Raw genomic sequence first — 22,423 nt, 5'->3', positions numbered from 1 at the left:
AACGAGAGCTGGGATGGCAGTCTTTATCTCAGAATGTTGTTGATGTTGTTGGGGGCTCTGAGTCAATCCCACCTCACCGTGACCGAGGCAAACCCTGCTGGGTCCTGCGCCGTCTTCACAGTGGTGGTGTTGGGAGCACATTGCTGCAGCCTCATGTCAGTCCATGTCCTTGAGGGTCTTCCTCGTTTCCCTGGCTCTCTATGAGCGTGATGTCCTTCTCCAGGGACTGGTCTCTCCTGATAACATGTCCAAAGTAACGAGACAAATATGTCATAAAGACAAAGATGGATAACGACAACGAGCTAGATGCTCAGAAAGAGACAATAAGTAAGAAAGCACGAGCCCTGGTGGTGGAGTGGTTACGCATTGGGCTACTAACTACAAGGCCAGCAGTTCAAATCCACCAGTCGCTCCATGGGAGACTGATGTGGCTTTCTACTCCTGCAAATAGTTGGTCTTGGGAACCCGCAGGGGCAGGTCTACCCAGTCCTATAAGTTGGCTACGAGTTGGAATGGACTTGATGGCAGTGAGTTCGATACCGAGTTTGAAATAGGAAAACATCATAACCATGGCCATACATGTACAGCACAATATAACCTTGAAATAGGAGCCAACAACAGACAGAACTGCCTGGAGAAGTAGGTAAAGCAACCACTGGGCTTGGAACTGCGAATATAGTCCTCTCTGGAATGAAAACTTGAGCACAGAAAGAGTAAACAAGGGTCGAGAGTATTTGAAGGGCATGATTAATAACTTGACCACACATGGAGCAGTCTCAAAAGTGAATCCTGCACCAGACCACAAATGAATTCTCAACACATTCCAGTGACTTGATCGCCTACAGACTGTTCAGATCACAAAGAAGTTAAACTAGAAACAACAGTAGATGGATCGCTATTGGGATCTCACGTGATTGCATATGTAACAACATTGTTCTTAATAAAAGACTCACTGGGTTCATGAGGGAGTGGGGAGGGGAAAAATGAGGAGCTGATGCTAGGGGCTTAAGTGGAGAGCAAATGTTTTGAGAATGATGAGGGCAGTGAATATACAAATGTGCTGGACACAATTGATGTATGTATGGATTGTGATAAGCTGTATGAGCCCCTAATAAAATGATTTTTAAAAATAATTAAAAAACAAGAGCAGAAAAACAGTTTGTGAAAAGTTGTAGGAAGCAAATAAAGCACTACTTAGAAGGAAATCTAAAGCTTTGAATGCATTTATTATAAGTCATAAAATAAGAAAAACAAAATAAAGAATTCAACCATAGAAAACTTCGAGTTCAACTCAAACTCAACTCCACCATAAAAGGAGCCCAGAAATAAGGAAAGGATAAAAGTCACAGAAGTTTAATTTTTTAAAAGGAAAATAAGTTAGCAAGAACAAGAAAAGCTAGTCTTTTAAAGAGGCTCACACAATAGGCAAAACTTGTAGCAAGATGGATGGTTGACAAAATGTTTAAATAGGTGAAAATAAAATGAAATATAGAATGAGAAAGAAATAACTACAAATATAGCAGATATAAAAGTACTAGCATTTTAAAATACACAGAAATTGTCAAATTGCACGTGCTGCTATGTTATTCACAAGAGTAAACTAAATTATAAACAAGGAAATATTATAAATAACCATATGCCACCAATACAGGGAGCCCTGATGATGTAGTGGTTACTCTCTGGGCTGCTAACTGCAAGGTCAGCAGTTAGAAACCAGCAGCCACTGTGCAGGAGAAAGACGAGGCTCTCTACTTCCGTACAGAGTTCCAGTCTTGGAACCTCACAGAGGCGGTGCTACGCTGTCCCACCGATAGGGTCACTATCGGTCAGCATAGACTCAATGGCAGTGAGCTCCATGCCAGGACATTTAACCCCAGTGACAGATACACTTCTAGAAAAATATAACTGTAGAATTACCACCGGAAAGAGAAGTGGACTTGATTATACAATTCATGTTGCTTTGTCTTTTATTACCTACATCAGTTTGGAAGGAAGTGGGGGAGTGGTGGGGTGACTACGAAATCACAGGAACAGGAATGAGCAAACATTTGTGGAACTAACAGAAATGACCTTCAGCAACACACCGCAGTACACGCGAGAAGCCGGGGTCACAAACTGGACCGGAAAAGATGGATTTGGGGGTAGGTGGGGACTGTCTGTGATTTTGGAATCTCAGCTTAGTGGAAGTATAGGTGAAATAAAATTACATCTCTATGTTTTAAAATTTCATAGAGATCATAGATGTAAATATGAAATCTCAAACATCAAGTTAATAGATAAAAATGTAAAATAACTGAGAATTTGGGATGAGGAAAGACTTATTTCACAAGTTCTAAAAAGACCAGCTAGAAAATAGGACTCACGTCCGTGTCAGGTGAGTGAGCCTGAGGGCGAGTCGTTGCTCCCTAGGTATCAGCCTGCTGGTGTCCATTCCCTGATGTTGTCAGGGCTACTGCCACAGGACTTACAAGTTGTCGCTGCTGACCACCAGGTCAGCAGTTTGATACCACCAGCTGCTCCTCGGGAGAAAGACAGGGCTTTTACTCCCCTAAAAAGTTATAGTCTCAAACCCACAGAGGCAGTCCTACCCTATCCTATAGATAGGCATTGACTCGCTGGCAGTGAGTTTGGTGTTTGGGCTTGGCTGCAAAGAACAGGAGCAGGGCTCTAAGTACCAGCCCCCTGGGGAGGGAGGGCCAGTGCTGAGCTCTGAGACTAGGGGGGCTTCCAGGTCCTAAAACTGAAGAGGTCACATGGCGGCCCAAAGAGCTACCCTCTCGGGGTGTGCAGACTAGCTCTACAGGAACCTCTTAGTCAGGAGCCTAAAATACAGGTGTGGGTGGCCAGGAGAGGCTGTGAAACGTAACTGATATGAACCTTGGGCAATCCTTTGCTGCCTGCCCATGCTTTCAGGGTGAGTGTGGGTCCATGTAATGCGGGGGTGGGCAGGCCATGGACACCTCAGCACCAACCCAGCCTGAGTTCCAGAAACAGGCCACGTAGAAACTAGCTCACAGGCCTGCCCTGACGGTGTGCAGTAGGTGGGGGAGGTGGCTCGGGAATCTCCATCTGCCTAACATCCACAGCAGCCAGGGTTCCACCAAGGCCCAAGAGGTAGAAGAACTCAGCTGGCAGGGAAGCACAGCACGGGGTGGGGACTGTGTGCACATGAGTCTGTGTGGGGAGAGGTGTGTATCGGGGTGTGGGGGGGGGGCCAATGGGGCACATGTGGGGTATACATGAGGGGTGTTTGTGTTTGGTGGGGTGGTACACGTAAGTGTGGCCAGGTGCAGGATGGGAAGTGCAGTGGTTGGGGCAGAGGGATGAGAGAGTGGGACAGACAGCATGCTGGGACAAAAGAGGACCAGAGGTGCCAGGGAGGTGCCAGCTATAGCCAAACTCTCTCTTCTGTGGGTGCTCCACCCCCACCTAATCCTGAGCCCGTATTGGAAGACCCTATTCTTCGCCTGCCTCCTTCACCATCCTGGAAGTCCCTTGAGACCCAGATCCTGCCATGTATCCGTGTGTCCATTCAGTTCACAGACGTAATTTAGTAAGACCCTCGTCTTCCGGGACTTCCGGTGGCAGCAGTTTGAAACCACCAGGGGGAGAGAGCAAGCGTCCTGCACTTGTAAAGAGTTCGCCTCAGAACCCCACAGGGGCACTTCTACCCTGTCCTATAGGGTGCTGCGAGTCGGCATCGAGTGTGGTTCGGTTTGTCCTCTGCCAGGCCCAAGCTCTAGCAAGGAGCAAGGTCTAGTCAGCCCCTCCAGAGCTTCCAGTCTAGGGGGAAGGCAACCTATCAGACAAGCAACTCTCTAGACCAGCAGACACCAAAAGAGAGATGCCGTCCCCTGACGCAGGAGACCTGGAAAAGCTCCCTGCAAAAAGTTTCAGTTGCCCCAGCCCCAGCCATTCCCTGCCAGCTGTGGGCAATGCGAACCCAGCGCTGCAGGCAGCCAGTGCGCTCCTGGGTCGCAGCAGATCTAACTCGCCTCACCTTCTGCCCTTCAGATCCACTTCCCGGACGTGGAGCGCGTCGAGTGGGCGAACAAGGTAAGGTCCCCAGCTGGGCCTGGGGCGCTGTCGTGGGCTGGGTCTGACTCGGCTTCTGGCTGCCATCCCGTGGGCCTGGAGGCTGAGTCACTTGCCGCAGCCTGATGGGGGGCCTGGGGCTGTGCACCGTCTCCCTGAGCACAAGCCTCCCCCACATCTGTAAAATGTCTACAGAGACATTTTTTAATGTACACATGGCCACAGCAGAAGTTAGAAGGCAGAGAATTTTGCCATCTGCCACTGGCCCACCAGGCGGAGGTCAGTGCCTTCCTGGACTGGAGAGGAGGGGCTCCCAGCCCAATCCGACCCTGGCTGTGTGACCTCAGGCAGGTTGCCTAAGTCTCTGTGCTGCTTTCTGCATCTGTCACCCGGGATAATTACAGTCCCTGCCTCATGGGATTGTCATGGGGATAGATGCGATCCTTCCTGCGTGACAATGCTCGGCACATTGTGAGGGCTCCGACAATCATTGTCCTCCATGTTACAGGTGTCAGACCACCAGTCACCTCAGGCTGGGCAGGGCACTCCATGCCGGGGCTCCTCTGCAATCCCCTGCCCCCCGCCCTGCTCCGGCCCTGGGCAGCCCCCACCTCTAGTCTCCTGACTCCAACGCTTACTCCACAGCAGGAAGGACTTAGGTTAGGCTTTAGAAGGGACTTCCTGGGTGTGGTTGATCATAGGTTGGTATTCTCAAGCTACCAGAAATGTCAATGCATCAACAACTCTGTTACCTGCCTGATGGTAAAAGTTGGCGGAAGCAGGGCGCACATCTTCAGAGGATTTCCAAGGATTAACGCCATGTCCCTGGCCTGTGGGGCAAGCCCTGTCACGCCACCAGCTTGTTTGTGGACTTGTGCACACATTATGCCTTCTGTCACTAACGCCCAGACACCTGCATGCCCAGGGCCTGATGGGGAGGTGGCCCTCATCCTGGGGCATGAGGTCCCAGAAGCTATAACACACTGCGGACATGGCTGATGGACAGCCCAGCAGACTGATGGGGAGCCAGGTCTTCTTTAGGACGTGGCATTTTAATGGCAGGGTTTGGAGAAGGCTCTGGAAGAGATGGCTCAGTATCCAGATGGGAACCTTGGGGCACAACATCTCAAGGCTTTAAGGGGAGAAGCCTGTGCCCAAACAGCACATGATTGGCCCACTAACACCCCTCCATAATCACCCCTGTCACCTCCCATGGGGCTCAAGCCCTCTGCCACCCGCCCTCTCTCCCAGCCCCCTTGCTTGGCTCCCAGACCAGCCTCATGGGACGTTCTGTGGAAATCCACCAAGCGCAGCCTTTCCTAGTGGCTCAGAAACAGTCAATCCTCAGGAGGCGATGGAGGTTGCTCTCCTGTGATTCTGCCCCCCAACTTCTGGCACCAGCCGCTTGTTGATAGCGGAACGCTGACTGAGATGTCTGTGTTTTAGCACAGAATTCCAGGGCTTCGTAAGGTGATGTTCAGTGCGAGAGTGTTCTGTAAAACAGCCGGGCTCCTGCGCCTGCACAGGCACGGGAAGTTCTTCTGTGTCTCTTGGGTGTCAGACGGGCAGATGAAAGGTTAGGCAAGCAGGCCCATAGGTGTTGCCAGCAGAGAGGCTGAGGAGCACTCCCCACCCCGCTCCAGGGCCAGGCTGCAGCCAGGGGTTTGGGTGCGACACAGCCTGACCAGCAAGGGCCTCTCCCTGTACCCCTAGATTATCTCCCAGACCTGGCCCTATCTGAGCATGATCATGGAAAGCAAGTTACGGGAGAAACTCGAGCCCAAGATCCGGGAGAAGAGCACCCACCTGCGGAGCTTCACCTTCACCAAGCTCTACTTCGGACAGAAGGTCAGTGCTGCCGCAGAGATCAGCCCGGGCCTGCCGCGCCACCTCTCTCCTGTCCCGGCAGCCACCTGACGGCAACATCCCTGCTGAGCTTCCCCTCAGGCCGCCAGATCCAGGCCTGGCACCGGGGAAGGTAGACTAGTCCAGCTTTCTTACAGCAAAGCAAGAGAGGAACCTTTAAACATGGCCGCCTGATGGAGAAGCCTCTGGCCTCAGCTGGGGCCACAGCCCTGTGGGTGGGATTGAGCAGTGCCGTTTGTCCCTCTCCACTGACTGACTGACTCAGGAGATTCCTCTTACCCGCCGCGCCGGTTGTTGTGCGAGTCCACCAGTGTCCCCAGATAAAATGGACCTGGCCAAGGAAGTGCGTGTCTCTTGTCCTGAGGCCATGCTGTTTCTTCTAGACTAGTCCCGTCTCGGACCTTGCCCCTCCTGCCCCAATGTGCCCGTTGGTAAATCAGTGTGGGCCTGATGCGGATCATCCAAACATGTGCCTTGGGACAGACAGCTGCTGTGATCGCCACACAGCCCCCTGCCGAGGAGTCAGTCCTGACCCAGACCAGCCCTGGGACAGAGCAGAACCACTGCCTGGTTTTTGAGCTGCCATCATCCCTGAGGCAGGCAGTCATACCATCCTGAGGAGTGGATGGAGGCCCTGAACCGCCGACTTTTTGGTTAGCCCTAACCACGGTGCAACCAGGGATCCTTGCTGGGATGTCTGTCACCTAATAAATCAGAGTTGCCGGTCAACTCTGGAACAAGCCGGGGTCAGAGGGCAGGCCAACCTGCCACGGGGAGGTGCCCACCTCTGCTTGGCTAGCACCCTGAGTGGGGGGTGATGGGGACTCTCAGCACGGGCCTGCGTCAGCACCCCTTGGTTTCTTTGTTCCTTCTTGACTTCCTGAGCACTTGCTGGGTGCTGGGCACCACAGGCAGACAGGTGGGTGTGGCCGCGCCTTGCCTTCAGGAAGGCCACCATCTTGTTGTGAGAGGCAGACACATAAGCTGGCCGATGACAGCCTGGCACGATGGCAGAGGAATGCGTGGACTAGGCAGTCTGGGAAGACTTCCTGGAGGGAGGATGTCTGAGTTGGGTCTGGAAGAATTCAGGGGGTTGAGAGGGTGTTCCTCCAAAGCTCCAGTCAGCTGGGTTTGGAGCAGTGCCCACCCGCCAGGCCACTAGCCTGGTGATGATGCCGTGGTGGGCCCTGCTGGCCAGCAGATTACTCTGAGGCAGCAGAAGCCTGGTCAGAGGGGGCTGACCCTGAGGATGCAGGGACGCCAGTGCCAGGCCCGGAGGACTTGCAGGGGAGCCTGCTGCCTGGCCTGATGCCCCCAGCCCCGCAGGAGAAATACCTGTTTCTTGGTCCTAGTATTTAAAGCCTGAGATCCTGGCCCCATCCCATCCCTGACCACGCCAGCCCTCTCCACAGGGGTCCCCAGGGGAGCCCCTGGCCTGCTCTCACCCACAGCCCCATGTCTGGGCCCCGCTCTGCTCTGTGCTGCAGTGACCTTAGGCCAAAGACCTGACCTCCCTGCGTCCAGGTTCCTCATCTGTACAACAGCAGGAGCCACTTCTCGGGGTCAGTGGGGGATGGGAATGCCGGACTGGGGTCCAGAGTCCCTCCATGTGGCTGTATGAGGTGTGCCCAGCCTAGGGCATGGGGCCCAGTGGAGCGCCTCTCACCTAACCATCAGCCCCCTGACCAGAGCAGGTGTTTGACCAGTGGTTGGTTCCCCCTTTCTGGGTTAGAGACCCTTGGCAGGCAGCCTTCCGCAGGGCAGGCGGGGCCTAGGGTCTGGCTGAGCTCTCCAAGGTGCTAGGCAAACCAACTCCCCTTGCCCCACTCGTGAGTGCTGGGTGCAGGGAGCTCAGAGGTCCTGCCTCCTCCCGGCTTCTACAAACCTGTCTGAGCCTCAACAGCAAAGCCTCAGAGGCCAGGCTGGGGCCTGGACTGTTGGCTCGGAAGCTCCGACCACCCTGGGGACCCTCCAGAAGAAAAAAATACAAATAATTGGGCCCAAAGTGAATCTTTTCTTATAATGAGCAATACTGCTACACAAGTGTAAAAGCTGACTTGCCACACACACATCACCAACTCTGGGAAAAGGACGCAATGCTGTTCCAGGCCAGTGTGCACTCTTTCCCATACTTAAAAAAAATGCTGATGGCCCCAGGCTCTTTGATACCCTCCTCAGGTGACAGTGCCTTGGGAGAGGAGGAATCGATTAGAGTCTTATGAGAACACATTCCCGCCTGCAGGGGAGCTGGGAGAGCGCCCAGTTGCAGTTGGTCTTTGTGTGACTGCCCAGCCGGGTGGCCGTCTCTCTACGCACCTTCCTTTTTGGGCTGCATCTCAGCCAAACTTGAAGATGTCAGTGGAGCAGCACCAGATCTGAGTTCAGATTAAATCTGTGTTGATAATTCCTCAATCACAACCAGACCTCACTCCAGTGACCCCTGGCAGGAGGGGAGGGGGCAGAGTCAGGGTGGAGGGGGAAGGCAGAAGACAGAAGAGAGATTACCTACAAGCTCAACTCCTGCCAGAGAGACTGGGAAACCAGGCTAGGGGACGGGCACTTTACTCTCTAGGGGCAGTTCCTTCTGCCAGGGACCCTGTCCTCTCTCCTAGCCCCCAGGGGACCAACCCCTCCGCACTCACCAGCACTCAGGCTAAGGGCCTTTCCTCCAGGAAGCTTCATGGACCCCATGCGACCCCGTGGGGCAACACAGGCTGCACCTCCCTGCAGGACACCCCCACCCCCCACACTTGTCCTCGGTGCTGCCAGGCTGTGAGCCCCAAGGCAGGCGCCAGCCCAGGAACAGGCAGAGTGGATGCACGGTCCACACAGGCTGGAAGGGAAGGAAGATTCACACTCCGGGAAGGGGCGTCTCAGGGGTGCCAGGAAGGGCAGCGGCTGCACGAGAGGTTTCTACGTTTGCACCTCATCTTGGAGGGGTTGCGTGGAGGGTAGCCTGTGCTGCCAGCATCCCTGCTGAGCACCTCTCCACCCTCCCCTCGCCCCCTGCTTCTTTCCCAGTGCCCCCGTGTCAATGGCGTCAAGGCCCACACTAACAAGTGCAACCGCAGACAGGTGGTGCTGGACCTGCAGATCTGGTGAGCGCCCCTGCCTGGGGGAGGCGGGAGGGGCGGGGGGCATGGGGACAGTTTGAAGAAGGAGTTGCATGGGTACATTCTGAGTAGGAACGGGAGCCTCTCGCAGCGACCCGGCCCTGGGCAGCTGTGGGGAGAAGTGTCAGGCGAATGGATGGACGCAGTGCTGGCTGCTGCTCTCTGGCCTCAGCCAGATCTAGCTTCTTAGCTGCCTCCTGGGAGAGGGTGTGTCCAGGCCTAGAGGGGCCCAGCAGGAAAACTGGAGCTGCAAAGTCAAGAGAGGTGGACTATTGGGTGGGTTCGGTAAGGGCACCTCTTTTGAATGAAGTTCCTAAGACGCTTGCTGCCTTCCCAGAAGTTGTGCGATTTGACTTGTGTCTTAAAGGACACACTTGAGGTTCCGGAAGGCTGTCCTTAGTCCACAGGCATACTGGGATGATGGGAGCCAGCTTGGGGCACACCCCTCCCCACTGGGCGGCTGATCTCAAGCATGTTGGAATGGTGGGGGCTTGAAGACCCTCTGCCCTGAGATTCGAATATGAGTAGTTGAGGTGCATTGGTCTCTTCAGTCTTTGGTCAGTTCAGGTGGCCCCTGAGCGCAACCAGCACACACATCCCCACCCCACCGCCACCCCCTGCTCGCCCATGGTGCCTGCCCTCCCAGGGCACCTGGCATGCAGATCCTCCAGCTGCGTCCTGGTGAGATTTGATGCCATCCGCAGTCCCCTTAGTCCAACAGAACCTCCTAGCCCTCGGGGTGGTTCCCTGTGAGGGGCTCTACACCCTCAGGGCACCCCCATGCCCACCACCTGACAAGAGATGCCAACCGGCCTCCGTCTCAGAAGCCCACAGGGAAGTTCTCCCCTGCCTTTGAGGGTCGCAATGAGCCTGCCACTAGCCTGGGGCTTTCCCACAGGAAGGGCTGGTTTAAGCAACGGGGTCTCTCTGGAGGAGACCTAGCAGCGGTGTGTGTGTGGTGGGAGGCAGGGTGTGGGGCAGGGGGAGGCAGCTTGCTCACCTGATCCCCTCCTTATCCCTGGGGCCTGTGGGCTCAGAGGGTACTTGGAGCCACTCCCTCGAGGTCAGCGGTGGGGTGTGCTGGAGAAGGCCCTGGGAGCAGGAAGGCGGCCTGCTGCCTGGGCCTAGGCTGTGTGATTCTGGGTAGGTTTGTTGACCTCGGTGTGCAGTTGGATCTGCCCCTCTCCCTCACCTCCCTTCCTCCCGCCCTCCCTCCAGCTACATAGGGGACTGTGAGATCAGCGTGGAGCTGCAGAAGATACAGGCCGGTGTGAAAGGGATCCAGGTGGGTGCCATTCTGGAGTGGACACCAAGTTCAGCCAGTTCTGGAGTGGACACCAAGCCCAGAGGCTGGTGGTGATGGAGGAACCAGGCTGAGATTGCTCGGCCAGGAAGTGGTGGCGCTGGGCTCTGGCCTGGAGTTCTGCCTTCAGCGAGGGCCTGTCCACAGAGCAGGGCAGAGGAGCCTGGACGCTGGGGTGGGCAGAGGAGGTGGAAGCTTCGCACACCACCACCAAGCTGAAATCTTCCCTGAGCCCCCGCGTGCTGGGTTGCTGGGCCCTGGGCAGGCTCCCTGCGGCACAGCCCAGAGGCCCTTGGGGTGACAGCTGGGTGCCAGCCTCATCTCTGATGAGGCAGCTCCTTGGCCCTGGAAGGTGGCCCTGGGTTTGGGAGGTGGGGCAGGAGCAGGAGCTGAGATGGCAGCGGTGCAGAAGAAAGGAGCTGGGGTCCCTCATGGCCTGTCATGCCGTCCAGCTGCAGGGCACCCTGCGGATCATCCTGGAGCCCTTGCTGGTGGACAAGCCCTTCGTGGGAGCTGTGACCGTGTTCTTCCTGCAGAAGCCGGTGAGGCCGCAGTCCCCACCCGGGGCTGAGCTCAGTGCCCTGGATGCGTGACTCCCTTAGTCCTTAAGACAGACCCCTCCAGGAACTAGACTGTTCTCCCCAACACGGGGAGACAGAGCAGTAGCTGACCACGGTCCCCCAGGAGACCTGGAGGAGCCTGGACACAGAAGCTCGGACCTCTCCAAGCCCCGGACCAGGGTGGTGGTCCCGGCAGGAAGTCCAGCCCCCACTCACAGGCCTGAGAGTCCTGGAGTCCAGCCCCCACTCACAGGCCTGAGAGACTGGGGGTGCCCCACCTGAGGAGGGTGCCCCTGCCTCCCCAAGCGGGCTGGGTTCTCCATTTGGCACCTTCCTGCCTGACAGCCTCCCTCTGCCGGCAGCACCTGCAGATCAACTGGACGGGCCTGACCAACCTGCTGGATGCACCCGGACTCAAGTGAGGGGCAGCTGCGGGCGGGAGGCTCGGTTATACCACGTGTGGCCATGTCCCTCCTCCCTCCCTGCCTGAGGAGGGGGCACAGAGAGGACGGTAGTAGGGGGACACGTAGAGGGGGCATGAGAAGCTGATAGTGTTAAGGGCAGGCACACTCAACCACGCATACATAGCTAGCCAAATCACACCTACTGTGTGCCGTCTGGCACTCAGGCCACCTCCCTGTCTTCCTAGTCCGGGGACCAGAGTCAGCTGGTACAATGACCAGCACGAGGATGCTGTATCAGGTGCGGGCTGGCTACAGCAGCCAGCCTTCACCATCTGTTCACCCCGTTCTCACACCCTTCTAGCTACAGAACCCTGTAACAAGCCTACCCCCATTTTAGAGGCGAGGCCCCTGAGGTCCAGAGAGATAAGGGATTTTCCCGAGGTCTCACAGGGGACTCACACAGGTCACCCCCCTCACACCCGTTCGCTATGTTGATAGACGCCACAGTCAGGGGCCGTTGACATGTATCCCACGGCGCATGTACCAACACCCAGACACACTCACCCACCCCATGCTGGCCGGGGGTCCGCCCCGCCCTACCCAGCTGCTCTAGCTCTGGGCTCAGGTGGTGGGGCAGGGGGTGCGGGGAAGTGCACTCTGCACAGCCCGGGCTGATGGTATCCCTAGTGAGGTGTCAGACAGCCTACTGGAGGACCTCATCGCTGCCCACCTGGTGCTGCCCAATCGAGTGACCGTTCCTGTAAAGAAAGGACTGGACGTGACCAACCTGCGCTTCCCTCTGCCCTGCGTGAGTGCCTGGCCCTGTGCTGAGGAGCTCGGGCTGGTGAGGGGAGGGCAGGTCTCCTGAGGGCCAGAATGCTGTGATGTGTGTTAACGCTGTGCGCGGGCCATTGCATCCCTGTGGTCTTCTGTGCCCGGGCCATTGCATCCCTGTGGTCTTCTGTCTCCTTCGTGCTGACGCTGTGCGCGGGCCATTGCATCCCTGTGGTCTTCTGTCTCCTTCGGCTGGAGGAGGTTCTGCAGGGTCACTCCTTCAAGCTCAGGCTCTTGGCCAGACTGCTGCATAGGTGGCTTGTGAATGGAGCTCCTCCACGTCCCATGGCTCTTTTGTGGTGCTGTCAGTTGCTGAGAATCAGTGCTTCAACACGTGGATTCGTTGTAGCTGGGTACTGATTCTGATCAGAACAGAGTGTCACACGCAGTCCCGTCCGCTTTCTAGGGCTGTGGCCACTACAGAAGTGGATCCCGTCCCTTTCTGGGGCTGTGGCCACTACAGAAGTGGATCCCGTCCCTTTCTGGGGCTGTGGCCACTACAGAAGTGGATCCCGTCTGCTTTCTGGGGCTGTGGCCACTACAGAAGTAGATCCCGTCCCTTTCTGGGGCTGTGGCCACTACAGAAGTGGATCCCGTCCGCTTTCTGGGGCTGTGGCTACTACAGAAGTAGATCCCATCCCTTTCTGGGGCTGTGGCCACTACAGAAGTAGATCCTGTCCCTTTCTGGGGCTGTGGCCACTACAGAAGTAGATCCCGTCCCTTTCTGGGGCTGTGGCCACTACAGAAGTAGATCCCGTCCGCTTTCTGGGGCTGTGGCCACTACAGAAGTAGATCCCGTCCCTTTCTGGGGCTGTGGCCACTACAGAAGTGGATCCTGTCTGCTTTCTGGGGCTGTGGCCACTACAGAAGTGGATCCCGTCCCTTTCTGGGGCTGTGGCCACTACAGAAGTGGATCCCGTCCCTTTCTGGGACTGTGGCCACTACAGAAGTGGATCCCGTCCCTTTCTGGGGCTGTGGCCTTTATTGAAATCGATTCCCTGATCTTCCTTTTGAGGAGCAGCTAGTCATTTCCAACGATGAGCTTGTGGTCAGCAGCTGGACACTTGACCACGGTGGCACTGGGCTCCTAGTATTAATCCAGTGGGGCTCTAATAGGGTACTGTGTCATTAACTGGTTCCCTATGGAGGGGCAGTTGCATCTGGCATCTTGTTATGACTGACAGGGTTATTTGTTATTTCGGATGATCTTGGACGCATGGCTTTACGTTTGGTTGGCACATTCTGGGAGCGGGTTGTTGGGGCACAGGAGCAATGTACGTCTATTGACAGACAGCTGGAAGAAGAGCGGCTCTGGAGAGGAGGTCTCCCTTGCTGCCGCTGTTGTCAGGTGCTGTCCGGTCGGGTCCGATCATAGCCACCCTATGTACATCGGAATGACACAAAGCACCGCCACCTGCGCCCCTCACAATCGATGCCTTGTGAGGTTGCCCTCGCATAACTCTAGATAGGCGGTCCACCTTAGGCTCGCCAACTGTGTGGTTTTCTCCGCCCACCCCCCCCTCCAGGCCAATCCCTGTTCCTTGATAAAGTTAGCACTTTAATTATTTTAGCCCCATCTGTGTGAGTGTGGGGAAAGTGTGCCACAGCCCAGGGGCAGAGGGGGGAGGCGCGGAGCTTGTGGGCGCCCTGCCCGCAGCAGTGTGCACACCTGGCCATCAGGAAGAAGCGCCACTGGGGCTCCAGAAGGCAGCTCACCGAGGGCCTGCCCGGTTGGTGCCACAGGGGGACGAGATGGATGTGGAAGAAGCACTCCTTCAGGGGGCAGGCTCCAGGCAGAGACAGCGGGGACCCTAGTAGTGGACAGCACCCTGGGTCCTGCCGTCACCTGCCACCTGCCCTAGCTTCTCTGTCCCCATCCAGACCTTTTGAAGGGTGGGGGTGGGGGGGTGATGGGCCAGTGGCCATGGTGGTCTGGGCTGTGAGGGCTGGCGGGCCTAGGGAGTGGCTGTGACCCCAAGCTGTGACACTTTCCAGGGGGTGATCAGAGTCCACTTGCTGGAGGCAGAAAACCTGGCCCAGATGGACCACTTCCTGGGGATCCGAGGCAAGTCAGACCCCTATGCCAAGGTGAGCATTGGCTTGCAGCATTTCCGGAGCAGGACCATCTACAAGAACCTGAACCCCACTTGGAACGAGGTGTTTGAGGTGAGGGTCCCCTCAGCCTCCCGTGTCTGTCCCACTCCACTGGGTACTGGTCCTGGCCCCCCGGGGGCAGCATTGGACCTGAGAAGGCCCTTGTCCTTGGTGAGGGCGAACAGTGTCCAAGGTGGGCCCTCTAGGCCTGCTGGAGGACCAGCTAGTTTGTAGGTGGCTCTTCTCCCTGTCCCCCAGTCAGATGATTGGAGACTCACTGCCATCGTGTCAATACTGCCTCTCAGCAACTGCACAGGAGAGGGTGGAACTGCCCCTGTGAGTTTCTGAGACGGTAACTATTTATGGGAGTAGAAAGCCCTGTCTCTCTCCCATGGAGTTGGTGGTGGTTTCGAACTGCTGGCCTGGAGGATCTCAGCCCCACGTGTAGCCCCCACGGCACCAGGGCTCCTCAGACCATTGGAGGGAAGGTTCTAAATCAAAGGCAAAGGCCGCGGAGGTTCTGCCCCGCTCCTCTTAGCTGCCTCTGCCAGAAGCGCACTCAGGAGCTTGGGCTCTTCCTGCGGTCAGCCGAGATCCCGAGTACTTAAAGGGAGAGACTCCCGGCTGCGAAGGCCAAGCAGGCCCCTCAGAGTGCACATTCCAGGGACACCTCGTCCCCTCACAGTGTGCCATCTGGAAGCTCCCTACACTCGGGGTGTGCTAGTGAAAGCAGGGTGATTAAAAGCCAGTTTCCGGGCGTCCCTGGCCCAGGGGCCCAGGAGGATCGATGGGAAAGTGTTCTGGAAGCTACAGTGAGGGACAGAGCAGCTAGTGCCCCCTCACTGCGCATGGGCTTGCAGTCTCTAGTCCCTCTCACGCCCACAGGGGAGGGCCTCGCTCCCCTCCCACAGGCCATGGCTGAGGCCCTAGGAGGGCAGGAACCTGCCAGGGCAGGAACCTCCTGTGGCGTGCCACCTCTGGGTGCAGGTGCACACCCCGAGAGCTCTCTCCCTCCAGCTCCTGGTGCACGAAGTCCCCGGGCAGGACCTGGAGGTGGACCTGTACGACGAAGACCCTGACAGGGATGACTTCCTGGGCAGGTGAGGATGGCAGTGGGGAGGGGGCCTCGGCAGCCTGCCCTACCTGAGGGTGCCTGCTGGGCCTGCCCTAACGCTCAGGGACTTACAACCCTCTCTAGTCATTGTTTTTGTTTTGTTTGTTTTGTATAACTCATTTTATTGGGGGCTCTTACAGCTCTTATAACAATCCATACATCCATTGTGTCAAGCACATTTGTTCACAGGTGGCCATCATCATTTTCAAACTGTTTTCTTTCTGTTTGAGCCCTTGGTGTCAACTCCTCCTCTTATGGTCTTTCTTTATTTTTTTTTTTAATATAATATTTTTCTGTGGTTTTGGTGCAAGTTGCTCACAGGCATTGGTTACATTTTCCACAAAGTGTCAGCCTCCTCACTGTTTCCACACATGCTTCCATTTCTGAGCCTCTGGTTCCTGGCCCACAGTAGCTCTGCTTGTCGCATGACCCTTTGTGTCAGAGTGCTGCTGGCCGGTGTCTCTTGTCAATGCTCGCTTAGAAGGGCGCGGAGCTCATGGGTGGCAGTCTTTATTTTAGGAGCTAGTCTGTCACTTAGCTCCAAGATGACCTCCCGAGGTGGTGTGGGTACTCAGGGGGTAGTCTGGGGAGTCCTCTCATCTCCTTGATCTGCTAAGTCTAGGCTTTTAAAGACTGGGTTTGTTCCACATGTTTCTCCCATTCCATCAGGCTTGGTCTGTTGTGGTCCTGAGCAGAATCCAGTACTTTTGGCACAATTTTCCCAGCATCCCACTTCCCGGCCACACGCTTCCGCCTCACACCTCCCGAGAGCCCACTCCAGAGTTCTGGGGCTGGGCTCCCTACCCTCCTGACGGTGTAGCTAAAGTTCCCATTGGTGCCCAGGTCTGAGGATTCCTGCTCAGCCTGGGGCAGAACACAGAACCTCAGGGCTATCAGAATTGCAAATGGGTATATCCTTGGGTCCTGTACTCCCAATTCCAAAGTTTTCAGGAAAAACCCTCCCCCCACAACAGATGAAGGGAGATGTCGGACAGTGTAAGACATGACAAAATAATAATACTTTATAAATTATCAAGGGTTCATGAGGGAGGAGGGGATGGGGAGGGAGGGGAAAATGAGCTGACACCAAGGGCTCAAGTAGAAGGTAAATGTTTTGAGAATGATGAGGGCAGCAAATGTACAGATGTGCTTGACACAATGGATGGATGGATGGATGGATGGATGGCTGGCTGGCTGGATGGATGGATGGATGGATGGATTGTGATAAGAGTTGTATGAGCCCCCAATAAAATGATTTAATAAAAACCTCCCCCCACAACTCCAAATTCACTGCCCTTGTCGGTTCTGCCTAATATTGGCCCCATAGAGCAGAGTAGAACCAGCCTCTATGGATTCCCCAAGACCCTAAATCTTTATTATTTTATAGATTTATCTTTATGGGAGTGGAAAGTCTCACCCGAGAGAGTTGGTGGTTTTGAACTGCTAATCTTGTGGTTAGCAGCCCAATGTGTGACCCACTATACACCACCAGGGCTCCTTGTAAAAGCACTAGCTCCTGAAAGGTGTATTGTAGCAGGGTCTGTGGAGACCAAGACTAAACTCTGGATACAGAATGCCTCCCTGGGAAGACCGTGTGAATAAACTTGGCATTGTCAGACTACAGAGCATTCTGCAGCTATTGCAGTCCATGGATAGACTCTCTGCGTGTTGAGATGAGGATGCCCAGGAGGTGTGAGGTGGGGGGGCTCCGGGTGTGTGTGTGCCCATTGTCAGAGGAGCCTTGTGGGTGGGTGGGTGCCCGCACTCAGGGAATGGCACCAGCTCCTGGCCCAGCGGAGGGACCGAGGGAGGGCACCCACTAGGCTGCACAGGCACCTGCCCTGGGCGATTGCCTCCCACTGGAGATGTAACTGACAAGAAAGAAGTAGGCACAGAATGGGGGGACACAACCTGATGTTTTCCGCATTTGCACCTGTCTTCGTCTTAACGAAGAGCCTGTACTTTTTAATCAAGCTGCGGAGTAGAGGCATGACTTTGGATCTGGGTTTGTTTAGCTGATTTCAGGCAGGCTTTGAGCTCACGCACATGCGTATGCTAACAGCTCAGAATTACATTTGCCCTCTGGCTGGATTGTCTAAAGAGACCAAACCGGAGTCACTCATATATGTATAAGAAAACCTTTTTAGCAAGACTAGTTTTTTTTTTTACATTTTATTAGGGGCTCATACAACTCTTATCACAATCCATACATACATCAATTGTGTAAAGCACATCCGTACATTCTTTGCCCTAATCATTCTCAAAACATTTGCTCTCCACTTAAGCCCTCTGCATCAGGTCCTCTTTTTTTCCCCTCCCTCCCCGCTCCCCGCTCCCTCACGAGCCCTTGATAATTTATAGATTGTTATTTTGTCATATCTTGCCCTATCCGGAGTCTCCCTTCCCCTCCTTCTCTGCCGTCCCTCTCCAGGGAGGAGGTCACATGTGGATCCTTGTAATCAGTTCCCCCTTTCCAACCCACTCACCCTCCACTCTCCCAGCATCGTCCCTCACACCCTTGGTCCTGAAGGTATCATCCACCCTGGATTCCCTGTGCCTCCAGCTCCCATATGCACCAGTGTACAACCTCTGCCCTATCCAGTCGTGCAAGGTAGAATTCGGATCATGGTAGTTGGGGGGAGGAAGCATTCAGGATCTGGGGGAAAGCTGTGTTCTTCATCGGTACTACATCGCACCCTGACTGACCCATCTCCTCTCCTAAGCCCCTCTATGAGGGGATCTCCAGTGGCCGACAAATGGGCCTTGGGTCTCCACTCTGCACTTCCCCCTTCATTCACTATGGTGTATATATATTTATTTATTCTTTTTTTTTTTTGCATGATGCCTTATACCTGGTCCCTTTGGCACCTCGTGATCACAAAGGCTGGTGTGCTTCTTCCATGTGGGCTTTATTGCTTCTGAGCTAGATGGCCGCTTGTTCACCTTCAAGCCTTTAAGACCTCAGACACTATCTCTTTCGATAGCCGGGTATCATCAGCTTTCTTCGCCACATTTGCTTATGTACCCGTTTGTCTTCAGCGATCGTATCATGGAGGTGTGCAGCCAATGATATGATTTTTTTGTTCTTTGATGCCTGATAACTGATCCCTTCGGGACAACGCGATCACAAAGGCTGGTGTTTGCAAGACTAGTTTTATGTCAAGAAAGCATCCCTGCCCAGTCCAACCCAAGGCCATGGGTCCCCTGTAAGCTGCAGCCCTCTTCAGACTCATCAGCTTGCAAAAGGCAAAGCAGAAGCAGGGGGAGCACAGGCTGGTGGGTGCAGAGTCATGTGGATCCAAAGTCAATGGGAACATGGCTGGACACAGCTCGGAGATTGGCTCCCGGTCAGCTGCCCACATGGGACCACCCGAGAGGCAGACACAGAATCTCAGCAACAGGGAGGGCGAAGGAGCAGAGAGAAAGAGAATTTCTCATTGCTTCTCTTATAGGAAAGGCCACCCCCCTCCCCCTCCTACGCCCACCTCTGGGGCATCATCAGGCTCTGACCTGATTAATAGGTTGGACTCCACCCCTACACTTTCACACAGGTGCAAGTTGACATAAAATCTAACTGCCACATCCTCCCACACTGATGCCCACTATCATTATTTCTGGAGGGGCACTTGGTCACTTGGAAATGGAGGGTCATATGGGGTGTCACAGTGGGGGTGGAGGCGGTGCCACAGTCATAGAGAGGGCACAGGATTGACAGGGAAGCTAGATTCCTTCCTTGTATCAGACTGCTGTGCACTGACATTCCTATACAAGGAAGTTAGCCCACCCAGAATGTCCGGGCTCCGGCTGGTTACGAAGCCAGAATCAATGCAACCAATAGTCTCTGTTAGTCCCCTCTTGGGACCAGAACCACCATTGCCCCCCAACCCCACCCCTACACGCACGCACGCACGCACACACACACACACACACACACACACACATGCCTGTTCAATTCAAGTCTTCCTTCACTCAAATTGGTCTCCCAATGGTTCCTGGGGCCTTGGAACAAGATCCTCAACCTTGATGTCCCCAGCAGATGGTTGATAGTAGGTTCCAGATTGGCCCCCTGCAGCCTATGTTCTTGCCATACTTGAACTGAGCATCCCCTCCCCTTGTCTTCCAGCCTGCAGATCTGCCTCGGTGATGTGCTGACCAACAGAGTGGTAGATGAGGTAGAGTGGGGACTGGGACCCGGGTTCCTTGCGGCGCACCTGCCCAAGGATGGCTGGTCCTGGGAGCCAGGCTGCTCATGTGCTCAGGGGATGAGCTGGATGAGGCATAAGCAAGTCCCAGGGCCACAATCCGAAGGATCTTCTCACAGACCAAGGGCCCCCCACAGGGGGACAGTTGTATTACAGGGAGGGCAGGCCGGGCTTGGCCAGAGAGCTTTCCATCCCAACATGGGGCACTTCACCCTGGTATAAGCATGCTTTCCCGTCCCCCTCCTCCCCTGGAGCCCAGAGCCCACCCTCAATGAGTTGGTTTCTGGACAAGGAGTTGGAAGTAGCACCAACCTGCTCTTTGCCCCCTCCCCTCCCTGCAGTGGTTTGCCCTCAATGACACGACCAGTGGGCGGCTGCACCTGCGGCTGGAGTGGCTTTCACTGACCTCTGACCAGGACACTCTGGCCGAGGTGAGTGCGGCAGTGATGGGTGTCCCATGCGGAGAGGGGAGGGAGTGCAGGCAGCTCTGCCTCCTGGAGACTGTCCCCCAGCCCGTGTCCACATGCTGCAGCGCCTGCTTCATCCCATCACCTCCAGGGAAGAGGGGCCCTTAGAGCCCCAGCCTGGTTCGTGTGGGAAATCCATCTGTGTGTCCAGCTTGAATCTGCCATGCTATGGTTGGGTTCTTGACCTCAACAGAAACCAGGCTGTGAGCCATCGTGTGGGTGATTCCTTTGGAGGGGGAGGGCTGGCTGGCTTCCTTTTGCCACAGCTGGTCACCCCCACCCCTCTCTCTCTGTGCTGCTTGCAGGGCCCCGGGGGCCTTTCCACTGCCATCCTCGTGGTCTTCCTGGAGAGTGCCTGCAACCTGCCGGTGAGTGGTGGCCTGGCCAGCAGTCGAGGGGGTGGGGGGGGGTTCAAATTCACTTCCCATGTCCACATGCTGCTCACTGCCCTCCTGGTCCTTACACTGCAGAGAAGCCCCTTTGACTACCTGAACAGCGACTATCGAGCCAAGAAACTCTCCCGCACTGCCAAGGTAAGCGCATGCGTGAGAAAACTCCAGTGAGGGCAGGTCACAGCTCGCCTGTCAACACTGCTTCTTTAGTGCCTCTATCACATAGCACGGAGGAGGAGCCAGAGTCGGACCCCACCCTGCCCAAGCCCAGCTCCTGCTCTGGGCCCCACCAGCCAGGCCCTGCTTGTACGCTGCTGTGTCCCCGAATGTCCCCCAGCATCAGCCCAGCACTCAGGGCCGACAGTGAAGGCCGCCCAGGCGTCTGGAGGGGTCCTGGGCGGCTTTCTCCATGGGGAGTAGTGGGGAGGACCCCTCCAGCTGACACTGACAGTGCCCCCACTGCTGTGTGGGTCTTTCCTGTTGCAGAATAAGAGCGGCAGGGACCCTTCTTGCTATGCGAAGCTGTCCGTAGGCAAGAAGACACAGACGAGCAAGGTAAGGCAGCTGCAGCGTGTGGCCTGGGGGGTGAGGAGCTGGAAGGAAATGGAAGGAAGTCCCTAGGGTGGGTCTTGGCTTAGGGAGTTACAAGTTAGCCAGCTAACCACAAGGTCAGTAGTTCAAAACCACCAGCCTCTGCATGGGAAAGATGAGGCTTTCTACGCATGTAGGAAGTTATCATCTCAGAACCCCAACGGTCAGTTCTCCCTATCAGGCCGCCAGGGTCAGTGCATGTGGAGTGAAGGTGGGTCTTGATGAGGGAGGGGCAGAGGAAGGCACCAACCCTGGCTGCGAGCCGCAGACAGGATGGAAATTAGCTTGCACCAAACACCTAGCAAGTTCCAAGCGGACTCTAGGCATCTTTATATTTATTCCTCACAAATTCAAGCATCTGAAGATCCGCGGTTAAGTGACTTGCACCAGAAAGTAACAGAAGTGGGAGTCCAGGCCGGGCTTGGCGTTCAAGCCCTATCGTTCCCTCCCTCCATGGAGTTGCTCAATCCTGAATCAGACAGCTTCCGGCTGCTTCCCCTGGGAGGGAACTCCACTGCCAGGGTCCTTTCTGCCCCGGCTGCACTTCCTGGCAAAGCTTCCTCACCAGGTGTCTGGCTGGGGTGCCTCCCTCACCAGGCGTCTGGCTGGGGTGCCTCCCACCGGCTGTAGCACGCATGAGGCTGATCCCTGGGAAGCACAGGAGGAGGCTCCCAGTGGCACCCAGTGGCTCCCAGTGGCACCCAGTGGTTCCCAGTAGTACCCAGTGGCCAGACTGAGCACAGAGATGCTGGCATCCAACCGGCCACGCTGACCCTTCAATGGTCTCTTTTCTCTGTCCCCAGACGTGTCGCCACAGCAAGGACCCCGTGTGGGCCCAAGTGTTCTCCTTTTTTGTGCGCAACGTGGCGGCTGAGGAGCTACATGTGAAGGTTTGCTTGAAGTCGGGCTCTTAGACCGCAGCTCTGGAGGGGTGGGGCCTGAAGCACACAGCCGTGAGGCTGCTGCACAAGACGTGTCCCTGCACTAGCGCCTTCTGGCTGCGTACGTAGTAGGCGAGGGGCCGGTGTGAGACTTTGGACACTGGTGATGGCGACGCAGTCATTGAAAGCCAATCCTTCGATCCTGACAAATTGACGATGGCAAAGAGATACTGTCTTTTCTCCTTTCCACACGAGCAAATACACGCTCAAACACGGACGTGTTCAGAGTCTCGCGACGGACCAGCGGTGGCGCTGGACTCATGTTGTTGTCAGAAATCCTCTCCGGATGCCCCATCCCGAGCAGCCCACCACACCTGTCCCTAAGGCTTCGTGACCCTGGACAGCTGACTTCATATAGACCATGAGTGCCTCTCCCCAGACAGGAGGCAGGGGCCAGGCCTGACCTGATGCGGTTCTCTAGTCTCACTTCCCAGACCAGGACTGTGTGCGCACAGCAGTACGGAGCTCGGTTAGGGCCCCTCCTGTGGACGTGGGCGGGTGGACTAG

At 55.7% G+C, this 22,423-nt stretch overlaps 1 protein-coding gene across 1 annotated transcript in view; it reads left to right on the top strand.

Moving 5' to 3' along the window:
- The window catches only part of ESYT3 (extended synaptotagmin 3), a 43,364-nt gene that overhangs the window by 12,385 nt on the left and 8,556 nt on the right, over positions 1–22,423 (top strand). Inside the window, exons 2-16 of the mRNA XM_075547859.1 lie at positions 4,015–4,056; positions 5,749–5,883; positions 8,923–8,999; positions 10,233–10,299; positions 10,770–10,859; positions 11,240–11,295; positions 11,969–12,089; positions 14,111–14,281; positions 15,227–15,309; positions 19,447–19,495; positions 19,867–19,956; positions 20,298–20,360; positions 20,463–20,525; positions 20,871–20,939; positions 21,779–21,865. Coding sequence (XP_075403974.1) covers positions 4,015–4,056; positions 5,749–5,883; positions 8,923–8,999; positions 10,233–10,299; positions 10,770–10,859; positions 11,240–11,295; positions 11,969–12,089; positions 14,111–14,281; positions 15,227–15,309; positions 19,447–19,495; positions 19,867–19,956; positions 20,298–20,360; positions 20,463–20,525; positions 20,871–20,939; positions 21,779–21,865 — 1,263 coding nt within the window. The remainder of the gene's footprint in view (positions 1–4,014; positions 4,057–5,748; positions 5,884–8,922; positions 9,000–10,232; positions 10,300–10,769; positions 10,860–11,239; positions 11,296–11,968; positions 12,090–14,110; positions 14,282–15,226; positions 15,310–19,446; positions 19,496–19,866; positions 19,957–20,297; positions 20,361–20,462; positions 20,526–20,870; positions 20,940–21,778; positions 21,866–22,423) is intronic.

Source organism: Tenrec ecaudatus, chromosome 4 (assembly GCF_050624435.1).
Source record: "Tenrec ecaudatus isolate mTenEca1 chromosome 4, mTenEca1.hap1, whole genome shotgun sequence".
NCBI lineage: Eukaryota > Metazoa > Chordata > Mammalia > Afrosoricida > Tenrecidae > Tenrec > Tenrec ecaudatus.
Note: the sequence above shows the minus strand (reverse complement) of the source record. Positions and strands in the feature narration are given on the sequence as shown.